General features: G+C 37.2%; 1 protein-coding gene across 3 annotated transcripts; it reads right to left on the minus strand.

Moving 5' to 3' along the window:
- Positions 1–1,751: 1,751 nt before the first annotated feature.
- Positions 1,752–20,150, minus strand: spef2 (sperm flagellar 2). Of its 3 annotated transcripts, none has more exons than XM_008418233.1 (42): positions 19,980–20,150; positions 19,606–19,708; positions 18,189–18,420; positions 17,843–18,013; positions 17,573–17,695; positions 17,367–17,443; positions 17,029–17,251; positions 16,680–16,868; positions 15,825–16,012; positions 14,414–14,585; positions 13,990–14,308; positions 13,782–13,855; positions 13,582–13,648; positions 13,184–13,243; positions 12,574–12,614; positions 12,232–12,326; positions 11,587–11,834; positions 11,408–11,483; positions 11,157–11,311; positions 10,841–10,918; positions 10,644–10,724; positions 9,997–10,101; positions 9,770–9,885; positions 9,285–9,412; positions 8,564–8,702; positions 8,324–8,461; positions 8,087–8,232; positions 7,198–7,248; positions 7,024–7,066; positions 6,874–6,942; positions 6,660–6,789; positions 6,465–6,575; positions 6,142–6,280; positions 5,197–5,269; positions 4,951–5,107; positions 4,745–4,851; positions 4,374–4,556; positions 4,054–4,146; positions 3,174–3,344; positions 2,811–3,023; positions 1,960–2,082; positions 1,752–1,851 (listed from the first exon to the last, which is right to left on the minus strand). In XM_008418233.1, the coding sequence occupies exons 1-42, from the start codon at positions 20,035–20,037 to the stop codon at positions 1,819–1,821; spliced, it is 5,298 nt and encodes a 1,765-aa protein (XP_008416455.1). In that variant the 5' UTR covers positions 20,038–20,150; the 3' UTR covers positions 1,752–1,818. The 3 variants fall into 3 exon arrangements, with proteins under 3 accessions (XP_008416455.1, XP_008416454.1, XP_017162340.1); XM_008418232.1 differs by having other exon boundaries at positions 6,465–6,578; XM_017306851.1 differs by lacking the exons at positions 1,752–1,851; positions 1,960–2,082; positions 2,811–3,023; ... (2 more) ...; positions 4,374–4,556; positions 4,745–4,851 and adding an exon at positions 5,445–5,527 and having other exon boundaries at positions 5,015–5,107; positions 6,465–6,578.
- Positions 20,151–20,587: the final 437 nt, after the last annotated feature.

A 20,587-nucleotide genomic window follows, 5' to 3' on the forward strand; every position in this document is an offset into this window, starting at 1 on the left:
GGAATCTTGGCAAATTGGCCACAAGCAGATGGTCCACAGGTACCGAAGAGATCATTGACCCAAAGGTCACAACAATGAAACCCGCCTCTCCAAAACTGGAGATCCACAGTTCAAGGTCCTGTAGGAGCAAAGGTGTGAATAGAAGTGAAAAAAATGTGCATCTAATATTTTTACAAGCTACCTCGACAAATTATGTCAGCGCAATATCAAAAGATTGCTAACAAGCGATATAAAATTGTTTAAAGATAACTTAAAGTTGTACTCACCAATCAGACAGACCATCAGGATGTTGGCAGAGTGAAGCAGAGGAAGAGCCAGAAGAAAGATTATCCAAAAAGCAATACCCATGCTGTTATTAGCAGCATGTGCTGGTCTGGAGCTCAAGTATTTTTGTCAAACTCCAAAATATCAGACACAGATTATCCGAGTCAACACAAAATATGTTTATTAGGAGAACCAAGAGAAATTCAAATCAACTCATGAAAAATTAAAGAGGTATGTCTCCTGCCAGACAATATGAAATAGGTTAAAACTTCTTACAAACACATCCTGCCCTGATGCAAAGTCATTGACATATTTGTCATGATGCAAGTTTAAAGGAGAACTCAAGTGCAGAGAGCTGGAGGAAATACTTAAAAAATGAACTTACAAAACTGAACTGAGGACCAGTGGGCAACTAGAGATATGGCTGGAAGGCAAGAAGGTGCAACAGAAAGAAGCAGGTTAACGGAGGAAAGCGGTGAAGAGCAATGAGTCTGGAAGGTAAATATACAGAGTAGGGATTCATTAGGGAAACTTACTGCAGCTGGGAAGGCGGCGGTGATGAAGTAAATAACCAGCAGCTTGGGAAGTGGAGTGAATGGCAGACTGAGGGAAATAAGGATGACACAAGAGGGAAACCGAAACAGAAATTCTAACAAAATAAATCCTACGCCTAAAATAAAAATGAAAAATAAATGAAAATAAAACACTTAAGTTTTACAAAAATCAAAAACCGAAGAAATCTGTAAGGGTCACATAATTTCACACAGCTCTGTTTTCAGCAGCACACAGCGGCGTTGCTGCTTTTGCAGGCATGTAAATGTAATGAACCCATTAAAGCAGAGGACAAAAAAAAATTTAAATAGAACCAAAGACAAGCCGTTAAAAGTTATAGTGAATGTTTAAACAAACACACAGTGACTTGCTGATGTTTTATGTCCGACAGATAAATGCATAAAGCTAAATAAATGTTAGAAAATACATTAAACCTCATTAAGCCGTTTTTTTCTCAGTTGATTTAGACACAGAACTGAATCATCACTGGAGTTTAGAAGACTTTTTCAAATAGACAAAATACCTTCAAAAAACCTACAAACATATTCTTTACTACCTTCTTAAAAAAACTACAAAGTCTTTCTCCTTGGGAGTAAACCTTAAACAAATAGGTAAATGTCATAATTTTCTAAACCAATAAGATGTTCTGCAGAATGAACTCTGTTAGGAGTTGAATGTGCTTTGGCCGGTCGTAGCCAGTGAAGCTTGACATGCAGCTTATCCTGGACAATGCTCTCATTGTAAGCACAAATGATGCTGCTTGTGTTAGGCAGGCCATTAGAAAAGCAAATCACTCAGAAAAACTGCAGGAGTGCGTGACGAAGAGAAAAGGCAAGCTAAGGAGGTTGTTCCTGCTGTCACTGAGGTGATTGCCGTTTCAAACATGATGTAATCCCAAATTTCAGTTCAGCTTAAGCCACTTCAGTCAGTGCAGGTATGGTTGCATTTTCTGTTTATTTAACAACAAAGTAAATATTAAACAAAAACTATTCGAATTCCTTTTCATCGTGATGGGACGGCAGTATTCAGTATATTCTGAAGGAAAAACAGATAATTAATGCATTAGTATTGATATTATTTGCAAATAAGGTGTCTAGGAATAAGAAGATAAATGAGCATACTGAAAAATTTGCAAAAACTTACAATGAGCTGGAAGTTTGTTGAAGTCTCCATCAGCATTTGGGTGTATGGATGCCTAGAAATAACAGAGAATGGGACTGACTCGTGGTACTCGTATCCCATCTCATTGTACACATTCTCAAGATTCTAAACAGACAGCAGAGACAAAAAGACCAATTAGCAGGTCAGGAAACTTCAGTAATAAAAATAAAGACAAACAATTCCTAGTGACCATTTTTGCATTGAAAAATTGCCAAAATGGACCGTACGAGTAATCAGTATCTTCTCAATGTGTCTGATTCTAACCAAAAATCCAAGCTTATTGGATGAGTGTTTTACAGGATATGGGAAGAGAATTGGAATATTCCTTAAATGTAACTTTTTACCTCTGTTTTTGTTACACAGAATTCAAGAAATTATTGTTGAAGCCAGCCTGAAGAGATTCTATGATATTATCATGCTGCATGGCAAATAATTTTTGTTTGAGATTGATGACAAACCTACTAAAACAGCCTGGCTCAAAAGACCTGCCTGCTCCATTAACAATTCATTCTCTCTCCGTTGTTGCCTTCTAAATTGGGATTAGGCTAAATTTTTTACACTTTCATTTTACAACCACAATATTTATATTTAGTTATTAAATCCAATCTGGTGTTATGTGTGTTGTGAAACTCTTCTGAAGAGCTTTGGCTAAATGAAGCTTGAATTGAACTGGAGATGCTAAACGAGGTCTACCGTTGCTCTCTGGGTAATTCGTCATTATTACAGATTTAACAGAATGTAACATGAATTGTGATCAAAATTCACATTATAGTGGAACAGTTTCTTCCAAAACCTAAATATTAGTAATTTGCTAAATTGAAATTCCTGAATACCTGTCTGTGTTGTTCGTAAGTCATGCTCCCTGGAGGAAGGGTGATGCCCCCCATCTTGGTGAGTTTGTGGCAGATGACGTTAAGCAGAGCAGAAATGGGAACTTCCTCGTCCTTAAAAAAACTGCAAGACGAAAACAGAGCATCCTCATCTTTGTAGTCTTCAGTGAACTTGAAGGTTGTGGGCTCTGCGGTTTCTTCCGTGCCAGACAGAGACTGTATCAAGAAACATTTATGTCGATTTAAGAAACGTGTGTGTCTCTGTAATTATTTTTGGCTTATATAAAATAATCTAACAAATGCAGAAATATAGCTCAACGGCACATCTGGGTTTGATTTGACTCGCTTTGCTTTTTATATACTCACATTTACGAGAAGGCTCAGTAAAGGCTGCTGGAGATGTTTCCCCAACACTATGCTAAGTGCTCTGATAAAACCCTGTTTGGGGAGTGGGCTGGCTGCAAAGTACTGCAGCATGGACATATAATCCATCAGAGGAGGGGAGAAGGAATGGTCTGCAAACATCTGGAAAAAGAACTACAACAGAAGCAAATTGATACGAGTATCGATTAATAATTATTTCAGTCTTTCGCAGGTGTGTTAATTTGAAATGTAAACGTAAGACAAAACAAAAGTTCCACCATCCTTGTGTAATCGCCAATAGTAGATTATAAAAACTGCAAAGGTTTAATTACTTAGGCTTCCTTGCAAATGTATCTGTACCCCTAGAACATTTTCACATTCTCAATGACACTGGATGGAGAACACCTGTGAAAAATCAATACTGATAATGAGGTTGCCGCCATCATGGCCACATTTCTAATATAGATTATGTTTGGCTAAAAGGTTTTATTCCAGTTTCATCTGACCGGCACACCTTTTTCCACGTTTTCTGTGTCCTCTGACATGGTGTGTGATGTAAACAGCACATTTTTTTGGCTTTTATTCAACAAACATTTACAGACATTTACCAATCTTTTATAAATGACGTAAGATTACACACAGGTGAAATACATCTACTAACTGAGGAACTTCTGAGGGAAATTAGCTGTACTGGATTTTTCGTGACACACTTTTGATATTGTTCGTTTTAAATTAGAACCATGCATTATGTTTTTATCCCTTTCACAATTATGGGTTGGTCTGTCACGTAAAATTCAACTAAAAAGACATTCAGGTTTATGGTGTGGACAAATCAAATTTCTTTTTAGATTAGAAATAAAGAAGTTGAACTCTGGCCTGTTACCTTCTGCAGGTTGCATGAACGGTTGTAGGGGAGAGGCTCTAAAGGGTCCTCAGGAACCTTCTGGACGCTCTGACCAGAAAACCACAACTCTACCTGTCCAGAAGGAAAAAGAAAAGCTGATCAACCAATCTATGAAACTAATTTCTGTGACAGTTTCTATTTATACATTATATGTTTGTTTTTCTCACAAACGAACAGAACAGGGTTGGACACGTTATAAATCACACACACACACACACGCACGCACACGCGYGCACGCACGCACGCACACGCACACGCACACACACATCAAACTAGGGTGAAATCTGCATTGGAGATACCTGTAGGTACTGTTCCTTGTTTATATATCCAGTGTCATTATAATCTGCTTCCTTATATTGTTTCAACAAATACAGCAGCTGTGACAGAGACGGAAGTTGCCACGGGAGAGTAGCGCTGAGCAGAAAGCGCCGCCAGTCTATCAGCTCACATTCATCAGTTAGCAAAAAATTGATCTCTAACAGCTGAAAGCAAGAGAAAGGACATGGCATTTACTGCTCATTCAAAAGAAAAAAAATACGCTGTATTCACTGCTACACTTAAAAACTACCAAAAATAAAACATTACAAATGAACCAAGATCAGAAACTGAAAATTCAAGGAGAAAGACCACCTCTACTCTGGTCACTGAGCGCCTTCTACCTACTGAATACCTGCATTTCAATCATATCTGTCCAGGCCTCAGGCACAATGCTCCTGCCTGTGCTGTTAGAGACCAAATCTTGGAAAAAATAAAAAAAGTCAGAGCTGGACATAAAGCCTAAAAGACAGAAAGACGGGAAAAGGAATTATGGGTCAATGAGTGGGAAGAATAATAAACTTAGTAACAGTCCAATTAGTCTTTGGTGTACACATGAACCTGATGGAGCCATGTTGAACAGATGATTGAAGAGTGATTCCAACTGAGCAATCGTCAGTATGGACCGATTTGATCTCTCCACGGGAGGCGGACGCGGGGGAAGAACCACACCCGGAACCAACAGACAATCTCCGTTCAAATAGAAGTCACGGTCTTCCTATAGTACAGAGCATAAAAACCGCTCTCAGATTTTACAATAAAAGCACCCGAGCATATTAAAAAGATTCAATGAAAGGGTTTACAAACCATCACCAGCTCGTACTGCAGCTTACTGGAAGCCTCTATGTGGTGGCGAACCACTTCTCCAAGCTGGTCAATACTGGAAACAGAAAAATTAAAACATTCTGTGCACAATACATGTTTAAAACACCTTGTCGCATTTAAGACCCCTAAATATTTTTTACATTTTATTACAACCACAATACTCATTTTAATGGGATTTTATGGAATAGACAAACACAAAGTAGTGAATAGTGGTGTGCATTTATGCTCACTCAGAATTGCTGCAGGTCTTTTGGGTATATCTCTACCTGCTGCTCTGAAGAGGTCGAGCATTACATCTTTTGCCCATCCTCCATTGCATGATAGTTAAGGCTGAGTCAGATTGGATGGAGACCATCTCTGAACATCAATTTTCAAATCATGCCATATACCGCATTTTACTGTATCTAGGTCAGGACTCTGACTGGACCATGTCTGAGTCAGATTTTATCTATATCTACAGCGCGCCAACACGGACTAAAAAAAAAAAAAAATATGGTTTTGAAAATGATCAACAATCCAGTTTCTATGAAGATACATGTTCGACATAAACAGATTTAACCAAAATTATTTTCTAAATTTCCATGAACTACTGACAGACATTTGTTAAGAATAGTGGGGGATTATGAGTTACATCAAACAACTAAAAAAAAAACCTACAGTTTCTCTAACAGAAGTTCAAACCCTCTTTACACTGTTTAAGAACACAAATATGTTCCAGTACAACCAAATATATTCATATCAGGTTTACAGTATTGACTGTAATCTACTGTGCTACTGAAGTTTGTGTTTGTAATGTAACAAAATACGGAGAATTTCAAGAGATACGAATGCATTTGTAAACCACACGATGAATAGGGCTGCTGTACATACACATATATCGCCAAACCACACCAAACATAAAGGGAACAGATGTTTATATAATCATACCACTCCATTTCCGACAGATAGCATGACTCAAACTGCTTCTCCATTTTGTTAAAAGTCTCATGCACTTTGTTTTCCAGGGAGTTGATCATCGTCAGACCGCGGTCTTTCACCAGTTCAAGACGAGCCTTGATTGAATTTTCTACAAAACACACAGAAACAGGACAAATACCCAGCTAAACATTGACTAATAAAGTACTAAATACAATGTTATCTTGGTGCATAAAAGTAACTGCATACAGGAACAGACGTCAAAGCAAACCACTGCATGATAATATAAATACTTGACTATATGTTGGTGGGACAGGTAGTGTAGATGTACATACCCTCAAGAGTCACAGCAGCTGTAAATTCTTTATATATTTTCTCTCTAATTTCTTGTTCTTGAGTTTTTTCTGGAGGTTTTGGGGGTGGAATCTCCACTACTGGTGGAGGTGCTGCTATGGAAAGCAAAAGATTATACAGGAGGGCTGATAAAAAATTGTAAAAAATTTGACAATTAGGCATGTTAAGTATCATGCCTGAATGCTTTTTTTGTGACTGCTTTTCCTTTTTAGAACTTTTTGGACTAGTCTTCTTTGATACGGTCTCTTTTTCTTCTACGACCTCTTCCGGCACTTCTGCCTCTCTCTGCTGGAATTCTACTGACACCTACACAATTGAAAGACCAGCAAGAGTCGCTACAGCAATCATACATTTATAATACTCCTCAAGCTAACAAAAAAATAACATTACCATGTCCTTGATAGTTTGAATAGCTTGAAGAGCCTCTTCGTAGTCACTTAAAAGTTTCCCCCGAAATAACTTGAAAGAAACAACAAAAGGAATCAGCAGCTGCAGCGCTTATGGATCAGAATAAAGTACAACACTAAAAGTGACATTTACATTCTCTATCAGCTTAGAGGAAGACTTCGTGGTGTCAGGGGGTCTAATAAAAGTAGAGAACAATCAGGTGTACATAACGTCATACTTTAGAGTATTTATCACAACGTATACTTCAAAGTGTTTAAGTGAGCATCAACAGGCTTTTCAGAGGACAACTGATGTACTTATACTTACAGTTTTTTATCGCTCATCTGGTCCTTCACAACACTGCTCAATGGCTCCGAACTAATAAAACATATTTTTAAGCAATTTTCATTAGCCTTTAGTAACTTTCCATCACATTTACCGACGTGTTCATTTCAATAACTAGACTAATATCAATGCAGTACAAAAGCATTGACACTCTTTAAACGTTTTTTTTAGACTTTGTGTTGTGACAGCTATTCAATGCATTTTAATGAGATTTTAAGGGACAGATCAGAACAAAAACTCTTTATAATAAAGAGGTGGGTGGAAAAGTCGTTTTTCTTTTAACAGAGTGTCTGTAAAAAGCTATTTTGGTCTCACCACAGATTTTCAATAGCATTTAGGTCTAAGGATGTGTGATATGGAATAAAACTCATATCTGTTGTGATGGGTGGCAGTAACAACATATATCACTATATGTTTTTGGTATAAAACTAACAATAGGAATGAAAACAATTTATATTGGAAGAAATTAAACAATCACATTTTTGTCTGTAAATACATTATACCCAGAACTCCTGAGTTTTAGCAGTTTTAAGCCTCACCTCTTATAAATATATATTCATGTAATTTGTGTGTACTGTTTGCAAACGTTTTGTTTTATGCTCCCTCCTATTATTGCCCCGTCTCCCTTAAAATAAGATTCTTAATCTAAATGATAATGACTATCAGTGTAAATCAAGGTTAAATAAATTAAAGATATACCTCTATCGAGAAACATAATTTACTTCATAATTATACATTACTTACTGCTGGTCAATGACGTGACATCCAAATAAAATCCAGTTAAGTTTCGGGTTATAACTTGAGAAAATTTGGAAAAGCTCCAGAGGAATGAATGCTTTTTTGCGAGGCACTGTATTATTAAGGTTCTTACATGTTGTCCTGATCTTCAGCTCCCGTTTCTTTCAGCAGTGTGATACTGAAATCTTTGGGAGATATCCTAAGTGGTATTTGTCTGTTCATGCCCCAGTAGTAGACCTCTAGGGTACAGAGTGTTTCACGGAAACGGTTCATTTCTGTCTGCAGGACACAACCAAGGAAATGCTGGGATTTCAGTGTTTCTGTAACATCAAACCATAAACCAAACAGTTCCATACATTTAGTAAGTTACCTGTATCATCATAGAGTAGTGATTGGTGAGCAATGATGCTTGCTCCTCCAGCCATCCATCATACATGAAAGCCGACCTCTCCTGATTGTCTTCTTCTTTACGCTTGTCGGTAATGTCCCACAGGCGTTCCTGCAGCTCCTGAATATACATCGGATCCATTCAGTTTTTTTTTTTATCCCTTTTTAAATGATAAATCGTTCCTTTTGCATTACAGTAAAGCATATTCTAATATAGTCTTACATCCAGCCTCAGATGAAGCTCCGCTTTGGTCTCCTCGTCTTCTCTCATGTCGTCTGGTACGCTGTTGAAGACCTTCTGCCACTGAGAAACTAACTCCTGCTTCAAGTCAGGGCAAGTCAGAAAGTGGTTGTATCTTTCTCTGAAGAAGTGTCACAGTTTTACAATACAATTAGAGAAATTTACATTAACTGCAAAATGCTTTGGAGAAAAACTCACCCATCAACACTTTTAAAGCCCTTTTCTGTGCACCCACATTAGAACACATAACATTTATGCCTATTCTGACATGAAACAACCAGGAGATTGTGTTTTAAAAGTGCAAAACAAAATCTAGAAACAAAAGAATTAGAACTGAAATGATTATCGTGTAAATCATGATGATTTCATTATTGCAAATTTATGTATTATTATTCTATTTATGTATTTTTAAATACTGGCTTAGAAGAAAAATCTGCAGAATGTGTCCTTTTGTTATCCCAATAATCAATTAATCATCACAATAATCAGCAGATTGATTAATAACTAAAACTAAAATCATTAGTTGCATCTCTAAAAGAAATAAAAAATATGCTACAAGCTGTTGCTGGCTAAACGTGGAACCAGATGTGTTTGGTTTAACTGAACAATCAATTCTTATTAGCTTGGAAAATGGAAAATTTCACACAAAGGGCAGCAGGTGATTTGAGTTGAAACCTAGAAACCAAAAGGCTGAACGTGATACCTGACGTTGAAGAGGTGGCGATCAATAAGAGTGAGCTGTAAACGCAGCTGCTGCATTACATGCTTTATGCCGTTTACATAAGATTGACAGACATCTTTCCAGTGTGAACACAGGTACTCAGGTACTTGCTGGAGAAAGATAATAAGGGGAAATTATGAACTAAATCAACAGCAGTGAAGGAGGACAGTAATAGCAAAACAGGTAAAAGATGAATATCAGTTATCGCTGACAGATAATACATATAGGAGACTAGAAGTCTATCAAAGAAGTCAATAAAATACCCAGAAGTTTGTGGCTGTGACCAGACAAAAAGTCTGTAAAGAGCTTTGCAAGGTACTACAGATGTTACAAGGTGGCTAAAATGAATACCTTTTTGTAATATATACAATAGACACAACTAAGTGTTGAAGAGAATAAACAGTTTTGCAGGTATTCAAAAACCACATAAACAAATAAAGCATGTAAATAAAAGCAGTATATCTTACTGGAGACAGAGGTTCGTTTACGTAGAGAGGATTTAATGTGAATGATCCTGTCGGTTGGGTGCTGTCGTTGAGTCCGTCAATAGACCCAGTGGACAATGACACAGTGTCAGAAAACCCTTTTCATCACACAAAAATGTACAAGTTAACTTTAAAACACGGTATGATTCAAAAGCAGCTGATCAAATCATGTCCTAATGAATGCTTTTAGATCAAGAGTACAATCTTACTTGTGTCTTTTCCCTTCCTGAGGCTGGAGATGGACTTTCCAGAACTCCTTCTCTCTATGCTTCTTGTGTTGTCCATCGACATGTCTTCATTAAGATCAACGGAGACTAATGAGAGAATTAATTGTAACAACTGAATTAGTATTGTATTTATGCTAGGTAAAAATGTTTGACAAGTATAAATTCACTTTAAAATAACTGTATAAGGCGTGATTAAAGAACAGCTGATCAAATCATGTCTTAATATCTTTAGAGCAAGAGCAAAAACTCATTTGAATTTCTTCCCCTCTTTCTATTCATATTCACACACAAATCTAAGTTAAATAAAATCCTTGTGGAGTTCCCCAGGGTTATATTCTGGGTATACTCTCCTCTTCAATATCAAAATAATTTTATCCTTTGAAATTTTGCAGAATAAAAATGTAGAGTATCATAATTATGCTGATGAAACACACCTATATATTAATCTATTACCAGGAGACCTTAGTCTAGTTTAAAAATAATATCCTCTTTGCTGATGCCTACTCTTAACCCGATTTTTTATTTTTTAATCTTACTGATTTGATGTGTTGTACTACATTTTTGTTTTATATTAGCATTTTGAATTGCTTTTGGCTGACAGGTGCTATATATAAATAAAGCTGCCTTGCCTTGCTTTGACTTAAAGATGGAGCTGGACCTCCTTCTTGGTATGATATCAGACAAACCATCGTCAGAATGAAGCCCAGCAACTAAAAGGGGATCAATCACAATATTTGAGTAAATATTGTATTTCTGCACATGTTGATAAAGACAAATTAACTTTAAAATGAGGTGATCAAATCATGTCTTAAGAGAAAAATCTCACTGGAATCTCTTCCCCGCCTCGTGGCTCTAGAACTCCTTCTTGTTTCCAGATATTTTGGGATTTCCTCTTCAGCAGGAGCTACGGAGGGAATTAATTGCAAGGTTTCAGTAAATGCTATATGTACGGCTCAGTAAAACACGATGACAAATTCATATACAAATGTCTCTGTACTTAAGCAGTGAAAATCTTATCAGTGTTTAAAAGCATGGAGGTTTTTTTGAATTAAAGTATTCTAATCGTTTAATTATTTGGAATAATTGACAAATTACCTGACTTTAACAGCTAAACATCAAAATGGCAAAAAGAAAAAAGTCACCTTCTTCTTGCTCTTTCATAACCTCACACAGGGCAGACTCCACTTTTCTATAAAGTTCCCCCTCTTCCACATCAGCGTTGATATTAACCAAAATGTTTTGCTTCTCACCATACCACTTCTCTAGCTCTGGCCAGGTTTCCTGAAAAGCGGCAATTCTTCCAGAAAAAAAATCAAGTTCAAACCTTGAGATTACAGTCATGCAGGAGAAGAATTCAGTCCAGCTGTATTCCTGCCTGATCACGTTGTGTTACCTGTGTGTAATGTGTGGAGTCCACGTGGTGGTGCCTGCTGGTTGGGAGGGTGTTGTGGCAGCAGCAGCATCAGCATCTTTAGATATTTTACGACGCAAATGACCACATGAGCACGAAAGAACATTTAGCTTGTTCTTTTTCATAACACAGAGCAAAAAGCCCCAATCACAGCATTATACCTTTATCAGCGGATGCCCTTCTAACCACACACTCATCAGATATATCCAGCAGAAGAGCCACGTCCAGGACAGGCAGAGTAGGTGTTGGTGGTTTGAGGTGCTCTGGATTAGGAACAAGTTCATATGTGTTGGCTTCAGTGCTTTGTTCTTCTTCCACAAACCCACCCAAAGCTTTCTCCAGCAATTGGGCTTGAGTGATGTTACTTGGAAAGCCATCCAGGATCCAACCTGTCTGAGCTGGAACTTGACTGATGGGAAGAAATCAGCTATTTTAGTGTGTGTTGTTAATCTGCGTCAATAGAAACCAGCCATATAGTTCAATACAACAAATGACCAATTGATAAAATATGGTACAATTAAATCAACTGAACATGTATAGTCATTTTCCAGTCATACTGATCGCTCAAAGTGCTTTATACTAGAGCCACTTTCATCCATATGAAAGTGGCTCTTTCATATGGATGCATTTACCAGTGCAGATAGGTAAATGCCTCGCCCAGAGGCACATGTGACAAGAGAAATCTGAAACTGAAAACCTGTCAATTGCAAGGCAACTGCCCACTGAACCAGTCAACCTACTTAGGACAGCTGACCTGCCTAAACCATGCAAATAGTATTTTATAGTTCATGTTATGTCATCATTACCTTATTGCTTCAACTAAAATGTCCACTATCAGCTCATTTGGAATGGTATTTCCTTTCCTCAGCTCCCTTTCTACTAACGCTGCAATCGAGGCCATCTGCATAAACACATAACAGAAAGTGAAAGTAGATATGTTTCATTACAAACAGATATTAGGTCTGGCATAATTATGCCTAAAATGTATTCATTTGAATATTAGGATTCTCAAAGTCTCTTTGTTATGTTACTAGTTTAAAAAAATCCTCAGTAATACCAGTGAGTTCAATGTAATGTGTGATGCATCAAGGAATACAAAATTAAGACAGTGTATTAAAATTTCATTATGAGCACCCTTGAACACTCACTTTGTTAATACATTCTCTTTTTTCTTCTAGTTTGCTAGGAACTGAGGAAGGAAGAAAGAAAGATTTGACTTTAACAACATTTATTTTTCAATAAAAATACATTTTAACATGGTTTACTTCAACATTCACGCAAATGTTGAATTGAAAACTGGCTTTCTATCAACCACAGAGCAAACGGCATTATTAAAGCACCACAAAGACAAAAAATTCAGTTAAGTTATTCACCATTGAAAAAAAACATAAACTCTGCTTTTACTCTGTTTTTTTTCCATCAGAATTTCCTGTCGATTTTTTCCCCCAAAATACCATTTAATTTATTTCTTCTGTTAATATAAATGAAAAATTTTGCCTGTCCAATAAGAAAATTCAACAAATTCCACTTACTGGCTTCCTTTTTTGTATAACCTGCACCAAATATAAAAGCCACCCCAGACAAATAAACATCAATTTTTTTAAAAACATCTTCCAACAACATCAACAACAAATAAAACAAAGGTGAAAGTCATGTACATTCAAGAATCATGTGAAAAGTAGTTTCTATTTCTTCACAAAAAGGACATAATTCTTTTGTATCTTTTCTAAATTTAGACATAAAACTGTTAACACTCACACAACCGTGAAATTTCGTCCAGTGAAGGTCGACCGCCATCCACTGAAAGTCGAGTGCCCTCTTTACTCAAAGGCAAAGAGAGAAAAAGAGAAAAACAAAGCAAAATAAAGGTAAATAAGCAGCTTCAATAAAAATAATACTAATTTTACTTAGTCCCAGGGAAAAGCATTTTTATACATCTTCAACTTTTTTACATGAAGGAGAACGTAAATAGGACAGAGTAAAAATGAACTTCCTTCCACTTCACAATTATGCTCTACTTGATAGTGGTCTATCACATAAATGCCAATGAGATACATAAAATTTGACTCTGTAGCATGCCAAAATTGTGAAAACGTTCCAGGGGTATGAATAGTTTTGCAAGAGACTGTGCAGAAAAAAACAGCTTCAATAAACACCTGACGGAACTGGTGTGGGGGATTTAGGAAGCAGCTCGCTCTCCTTCTCCTCCTGCTGATCTGCAGCCTATATTGTTGGGTAAAAAAACAACAAAAACATCTGCTTTAAACTTTGAACTAAGATCTACAACTAAGATTAAACGGTAAATCAGTTGCAGGTTAAAAAGCCTTGAGACAGAAGTTCCAGCACTATAATTTACCTTCTCTCCTTCTCTGACAGACCTCAGCGCCTCTTCAACCAGTGTGTTAGGCGACAACACAGTGACGCCATGTGCTGTGCAGGAAACATTACTTTTATATATTTCAACAGTTTTAGCAAAGTAGAAATTACAAGGGCTAAACACTTTTAATGTGTGAACTTTAAAAGACATTCTTTTTTTTTTTTTTTTTTTAAATAAAATTTGATACCTTCAGCAATCTTGGCCAGAGATGTGGTCTTGCCTGAGGTAGCCTTGCCCAGGACGCAGGCCTTGATACGAAAATCTTTTTTCTTTAAAGATTTTAAACCTTCAACAATCTTGGCCAGACATTTGCTCTTGCATTGGCAAACCTTGCCCTGGATGCAGGACTTGATAGAAAATAGAGGAACGGTCGTGGCCGGTTCCACAACGGTTGGATGAGCAATACCTTTAATTCGATGGATAGCATATGCGAGAATGTCGTTGGTGCTCGGTGGTAACCTTGTTTCTTCTATATCCTTTGGCCCCATCCACACACCAACCATATTCTTCAAAATAAAACCGAATAAATTTTTTTTTAAAAAGCCATGTGTTATTTTCGGCAAAGCACACCGACTGAATTTAAAAGTAGTGAAATAAAGATTCATACTCACAGTGTATTCATCATAATCCAGGTTGTTGAGTACCTCCTCTTTCTTAAGCTCCGAGGAGCTCAATGTTTCCAAGAATCCAATCTCTGGCTCAGTGTCTTGCTGTGGATCGTAGAAGGGAATACCCCGAACGAACAGCTCCTTCCACTCTTTATACTTCTTCTCCGGAACAAGACTGGAAATGACGGCATGAAAAATGTCAAGAAGCAAATGTAGACTTTCAATTGTGGATACAATTAGACCACAGATCTGAAAAATGTCTTCAGGGTCACAAATCACTGAACAATATCAAAACAGAATTTAAGTGTTGTTTCAAAAATAGATTTATTTATTAAACAGTTCAAAAATATATGTTTAAGTTAAATATTAACACAAAGTACCAGATAATTGTTGAGCTGGCCACTATGAGACTCTCATACAATAATCAGCTATTTACATCAAAATTCAAAACAAATTATAAAATGACCAGATTCCCCTTTTCACAAATGTTATTTTAACTGCTAATAAAATAACACAACATAATTATCATTGCAGTCATAAGCATGTTAGCACTTTGAATAGATCTCTTTTTTTTATACATTAGCAGAATCCAAATACAAAATAGACCTCCTATGTTCAGCAGCAGTTTTTGGCCTGACAAGCTTATTGAACAGAATATTATTACATTTTGCTGCTCCACAAGTATTTCCAAAAAGCTGAATTAGACTTTTTTGTAAACGGGGGATAAGTTGAGTAAAGCTTTTTTTGGCCTGCTGACCGATAGCGTGTAGCAACAGATGCATTACTCGAACAGACTCTTGTTAGTTTTCCAAACATGCTGTATTTTATTAAATGAACAAACACCATAATGGCATCACTACGAATCTTGCTGAAGTCAATAAGAATATCTGTAGGATTTGAACTTTACTTACTCAGTTGCATCTTTCAGATCATTAAGTTGCGAAAGCAAAAACATGTATTCAACTTAGGGTCCTTTTCACAAAAAAGTCATTTTGTTTTCTCTGTCATCAGACTGAGAGATCAACTTGAAAATAAGTATCCTACTGACAGCTAGGGGTGCACTGATACATTGGCACCGATTTTCTTAATTTTGGGAGATTGGTGATCGCCCGACACTTAAATATGAAGCCAATCTTATCTAATAATCTAAAAATCAGCCACCGTCCTCTATTGCTCTGCTGTGAGAGGGTTGACTGACAGCCCAGCCCACCAGGATATGTCTGCAGATTCACAATTAACAATAGTTACTCCACTGTTGCCAACTCAGCAACAACAAAATTGGTATTGGCCAAAATCGGAATCGGCAAGTTAGGTTTTTTTAAAGATTGTTGCCAGAAAACTGCAATTAGTGCACCCCTACTAACAATACTCTCTCTGTTTCTTACATATTTCTAAAAGCGAGGATGTCACATACTTCTCTGTGATATGGCGATATTCTCCGACTGTGACTGCCATGTCTATCATCTGTCCCAAAATCTCTGAGCAGATGCCGTAGTGCTTCAAGCGTTTTTCAAGAGCACGCTCCGCAGCTACCATCTTGCAAAATTCAATCTCCTTTTCGATCTCTTCTGCTCGAGCCAATTTGGCATGCTGAGCCAGAACCTGCACCAGGTCCAACCAAAAGCAAGGATTTAGTAGAAACAGCATGGCAAAAATCTTTATGTTGCTGTTGGAACTAATTAAGACAATAATGAATTCTTACCTAAATGTTGTAATCTGTCAACGCCATTCTTTTAATAATTATTGCTTACCCACGCTTGTAAAAATATCTATCTTACCAAATTCTTTTGTTCATAACACCAAACAACACAACCACACACTAACTCAAAGCAAAAAAAACAACATACCAAATCCCTATGGAAACACTGCAAAAACACAAAATCTCACTTATTTTTTGTTGGGTTTTTAGTGCAAATATCTTTGTACGCTTGAAATAACACAAAGCTAACTTGCAAGTCACTTTCACAGAAGCTTGTTTAAAGCTTCTGTGTCTTGCTGTTGACAAAGTACTAGTCCCACTGGAAGATTATTTCACTTATATTAACACATTTTTCCCATGTTATAAGGGAAATAGTCGGCCAGTGGAACTATAGTACTTTTTAATCTGTGGTCAAGAAGTATGTATTTAAAACAACCCCATATATCCTGATAAAAACTTACTTTTAAGTTGGGTTTATCGTTTTTCAAGTGCATACAGATATTTTGCCATACGCTGTAAAATTTTACTTTTGCAGTGATCACCCAAAGAATGACTGAATATGCTTCTCACCGCCTCCTTGTCCAGAGCTTCCTTAAAATCCTTTTGTCTCTGACACTTGTACTGCTCCTCTCTGAACAGGCGATTCTCCAAAATCACCTCTTTCTGCCTCCGTATCTGCATCAGCTGTTCAGCCAAACGCTGCTCCTGCTGCGTCTGACGAGTCAGACGACGCACCATTTGCTCTTCAAGCTGCGCCTCCTGAGACAGAGGTTTAGAACCATAGTACAGCACAACGTGATTGAGGATATCTACTTTCCTCAAACAAATTGGCTGATATGCGAAATTCCTACGCCACAGAAACAGATGCCACTGTGAGTATTTGTTCCTGTTGGGAATACATAACTTCACAAAGTTTTACCTGCTGAGATTCACGCGCTTTATACTGCTCCATCAGAAATCTGTCTACTCGTTTTTGTCTCTCCTCTCGAGCCATAGCGTTCTCCTTCAGCTGCTGCCGGATGCCCTCTATATACTTGGCATTGGACTGTAATGCCACTTTATTTGGTTTATCTGCAGGGACGTCGGTGTCCTGTATGACGGCACTAAGGGAAGAGTCTGCGGGGATGGTTTGGTCACTGGGGCTGAAAATAATAAATATAAAAGATAAGTATACAACTCTACAAACAGAACCATTTGAATAAAATTGTGTCAAATGAATGTAATATTGTTTTCATTAACTTTTCCATTTTCTCTTACCATGACAAGGTCACATAACTAGATTTAGCAAGTTGGTGCTGTTTCTCCTCAAACATGGCTATTTCAGCCTGGACCATCTGCACAAGCAAAGCAGTTGGAAAAGCAGAACAATTATCCCAGAAACCTATTCTCAAAAACAAAACAAAAAACAACTTTCCTTTTGCAAAATGAAAAGATTCACATAAATGTTTGTATCTTGATCAAACCTGAACTTCTTTTTCTCTGAGCTGCTCCTGCTTCTTTTTTTTTCTGAGATCTGCACTGGAGTGCAGTGGCTTTAGCAGCTTCGCATTGGTCAGAATCAAGTCATCGAAATTCTGAAGAACACCCTGTAACTCACAAATGTCCCCACATAATGATGATTGTGTTATCAAGCGTCTGAGGAACATTTGTATGTTCTCCACAAACCTAGGCATATTTAGGTTAAACTGAATAGAAGAGTACACATTTTGTACTTTATTTTCCATAATTTTTACCTTCTCGCTCTTTTCTAGTTTTCTCTCATCTTGGATTTTGGGTAGCTTCTTGTGTTGATGAGGTAGGATCCCCTTAGACAAATCATCCAGTTGGTGGTCTTTACCTTCATTATCCTGGGTAATTTCCGGAAGACCCTGGTCTTCTTTGGCTGACACCGCCGGAGGACGTTGCTGTATAAAATTGTGACATTTTTTGTCACAATATCAACTATCAGTCTACTAATTTTGAATTCAAATGGAAAGGTAAAAGTCAGCTGAGTATTGGTAAAGAGCATACTATCCACAGACACTAGCCTTTAATTACTGGTATTGCAAAATACCTTACACATTTATTCAATGCTCTTACATTGGAGTGGATTTCAGACTCCCTTTTCTGCAGGGTGGGCAGCTTCACCACACGGCTGATTCCTGCAGGCTTCTTCTCTTCTAGTGCGACGTAGAGCTGGTAAAGAAGGTTTGTGGCGACACCGCGCTTCTCCTTCATCAGATCTTGGATTGTGCTCTTATTGAAGCTGACCCCCAGAAGCTTAAAACTTGGCTCAAGCCGAGAAAAGTTATTGGTTTTGGCATTGGAGGAACTAAAATTAAAAAAATTTTATTTAATGATTGCAGAACACTTTAAATTTGTTGGCAAACAGTATGACGTTGAATTTGGTATTTGATTAGAAACCTTGAGTTCAGTACTGGGGTGAAGGTTTATTTCATTGCTTTTGAAGAATCTGGACTTCATTTTATCACCTACTTTAAAATCTACCATGGTCAAACTGGGGCTGAATGATTCTACATCAAACTCTGTTGTGATTTCATGTGATAGACCAACACAAAACAGCACAAAGTTGTGAAGTTACTCTTTTAAACAACAATGTGTAAAGTTTGGTGTTCTTCTATGTTCCTCCCCTTTAACTTTGATATTCTTAAATAAAATCCAGTTCAACCAACTTTTTTTTTTTCAGAAGTTGCCTAATAAAGTAAATAAGAGCACAGCTGTATATAATTTTATCCCAGTATAATTCCAGTGGCTCTATGAAGGTCTCAGAGGATTTTAGTAAATGAATAAACGGCATCATTAAGACCAAGGAGCTCAACAGACAAGTCTGTGATAAAGTAGTGGAGGCATTCACAGCAGGGTTAGGTTATAAAAGAATCTCATAAGTTTGACCATCTCACAAAGTACATTTTCATCCATCATCTTTGAACTGGAAAGAGTAGGACAGAGTTTGGTATGGCAGCTGCACTGTTGCAGATAGGGAGAGGCTCCAGACAGGACATAAAGGCAGCCCAGAGGGTTGTTGGCCCCCCACCCCCCTTCCCTCTCTGGTGAACATTTACACCAGTTATAGCTCTACTGCCCCAGTAGAGCTATAACAGAGGACAGCTCCCACCCTGGTTTCAACATGTTTGACCTGCTGCCCTCAGGGGGGCGCTACAAGTGCATCAGAACAAAAGCAGACTCAAAAACAAGTTCTTCCTGAAAGCTATTAATACTCAAAGCTATGTGCTAGTCACATGGTGGTTATATGTACATGTAGGTATGTATGTAATGCCACCATATTTATGTTGATATTTTATATCTTCCACTGTCTGCACTGTTTTTGGAGTTGGTTTTAATCTCACTGTACATGTGTATAAAAACAACAAATTATAAATTGTCATTCTAATAAGCTTGTGAGTTGGCCTACCACAAATAATTCCAATTAAGTAAAGTTTACATTGAACTTTTGAAAGGTGCTATATAATCACTAGTTTCACAATATGGAACTTACTCGCTTTTCAGAAACATATGAAAATCCTCCTGCATCTGATATTTATTAAGTATCTCTCCGAATAGGTAGCCATTTGAGAAATCCTTGGAAACGTTCTTGGCGTCTAAGAACAGTCAGCAAAGATGGTGTCATAAACTTTGATAAATTATAAAGTTCAGAAAGTTCTGTGCTCACATATTCACAATTCAAATCTAAGACATCAAAACCAAAGGCACAGTTGTGCCATGCCTTTAAAACTTAATGTCAATTTTTTTTTAACAAAATGCTAAAAATGTACGAAGCACTTTCACCGCACAACTGCATTGAGGTATTTATTGCGTTAGCGTTAGCCCAATGAGGCTAGCTATACGAGGATTGTTTTAATTTACACTTACCTACGGTTTCAGAGAGCCCTAGTTCACGGTTCAGCCACGAGCACAAAATATCTGACATTGTCTCTGATGAATAAATATCACCTCATACGGAATTCAATGAGAAGTATCTCCTTTTTAGATAATATAATCGTTGCAAAAATCAACACCGAAGGAAACTTCAGTTTCACCTTGTTGCCATGGTGATATGTAAACAGCGTTACCAGGAGATCTGTGACGATGACGCTGATAACAAAATATATTGAAGAAATGCGGAAAAAGTTCATGGGGAATTAATACTTTCGCAATGTAATGTAAATTACATTTTATTTTAAGAGTACTTTCATTTTTCACAAATCTAATTTCTAGCAGGTCCGGGTTTCGTGGGAAATTCTGTTCCCCTGTAAAAATCTGTTCCCCTGTGTAGGGAGCGTGCACTGCAGCCAGAGGTGGTCTTGTGCAAATAAATTCAAAATAAATGTGAGTAAATTATTGAAAATGTTCCGTTTTGACAAACAGAAATAAGACTGACTTGATCTAAAATGGTGAAATAGGAAATAAAACTAAAGTTGGGCCAATCTACAGGTACAGCTAAAGAAATTGAATATTGCAAAAAATATTTGTCAATTTTA

The sequence above is a fragment of the Poecilia reticulata genome, linkage group LG9 (genome assembly GCF_000633615.1).
Source record: "Poecilia reticulata strain Guanapo linkage group LG9, Guppy_female_1.0+MT, whole genome shotgun sequence".
In the NCBI taxonomy this organism is placed as follows: domain Eukaryota; kingdom Metazoa; phylum Chordata; class Actinopteri; order Cyprinodontiformes; family Poeciliidae; genus Poecilia; species Poecilia reticulata.

Bases quoted from the DNA above. Each gene is read 5' to 3' on its own strand.
- spef2 (XM_008418232.1), bottom strand. From the start codon at position 20,037: ATGTCAGATATTTTGTGCTCGTGGCTGAACCGTGAACTAGGGCTCTCT. The intron at 14,586-15,824 runs GTATGTGACATC...CGTCATTTCCAG, and splicing joins TATCGCCATATCACAGAGAA to TCTTGTTCCGGAGAAGAAGT. The intron at 12,615-13,183 runs GTGAGTGTTAAC...TTCCTTCCTCAG, and splicing joins GGACGAAATTTCACGGTTGT to TTCCTAGCAAACTAGAAGAA.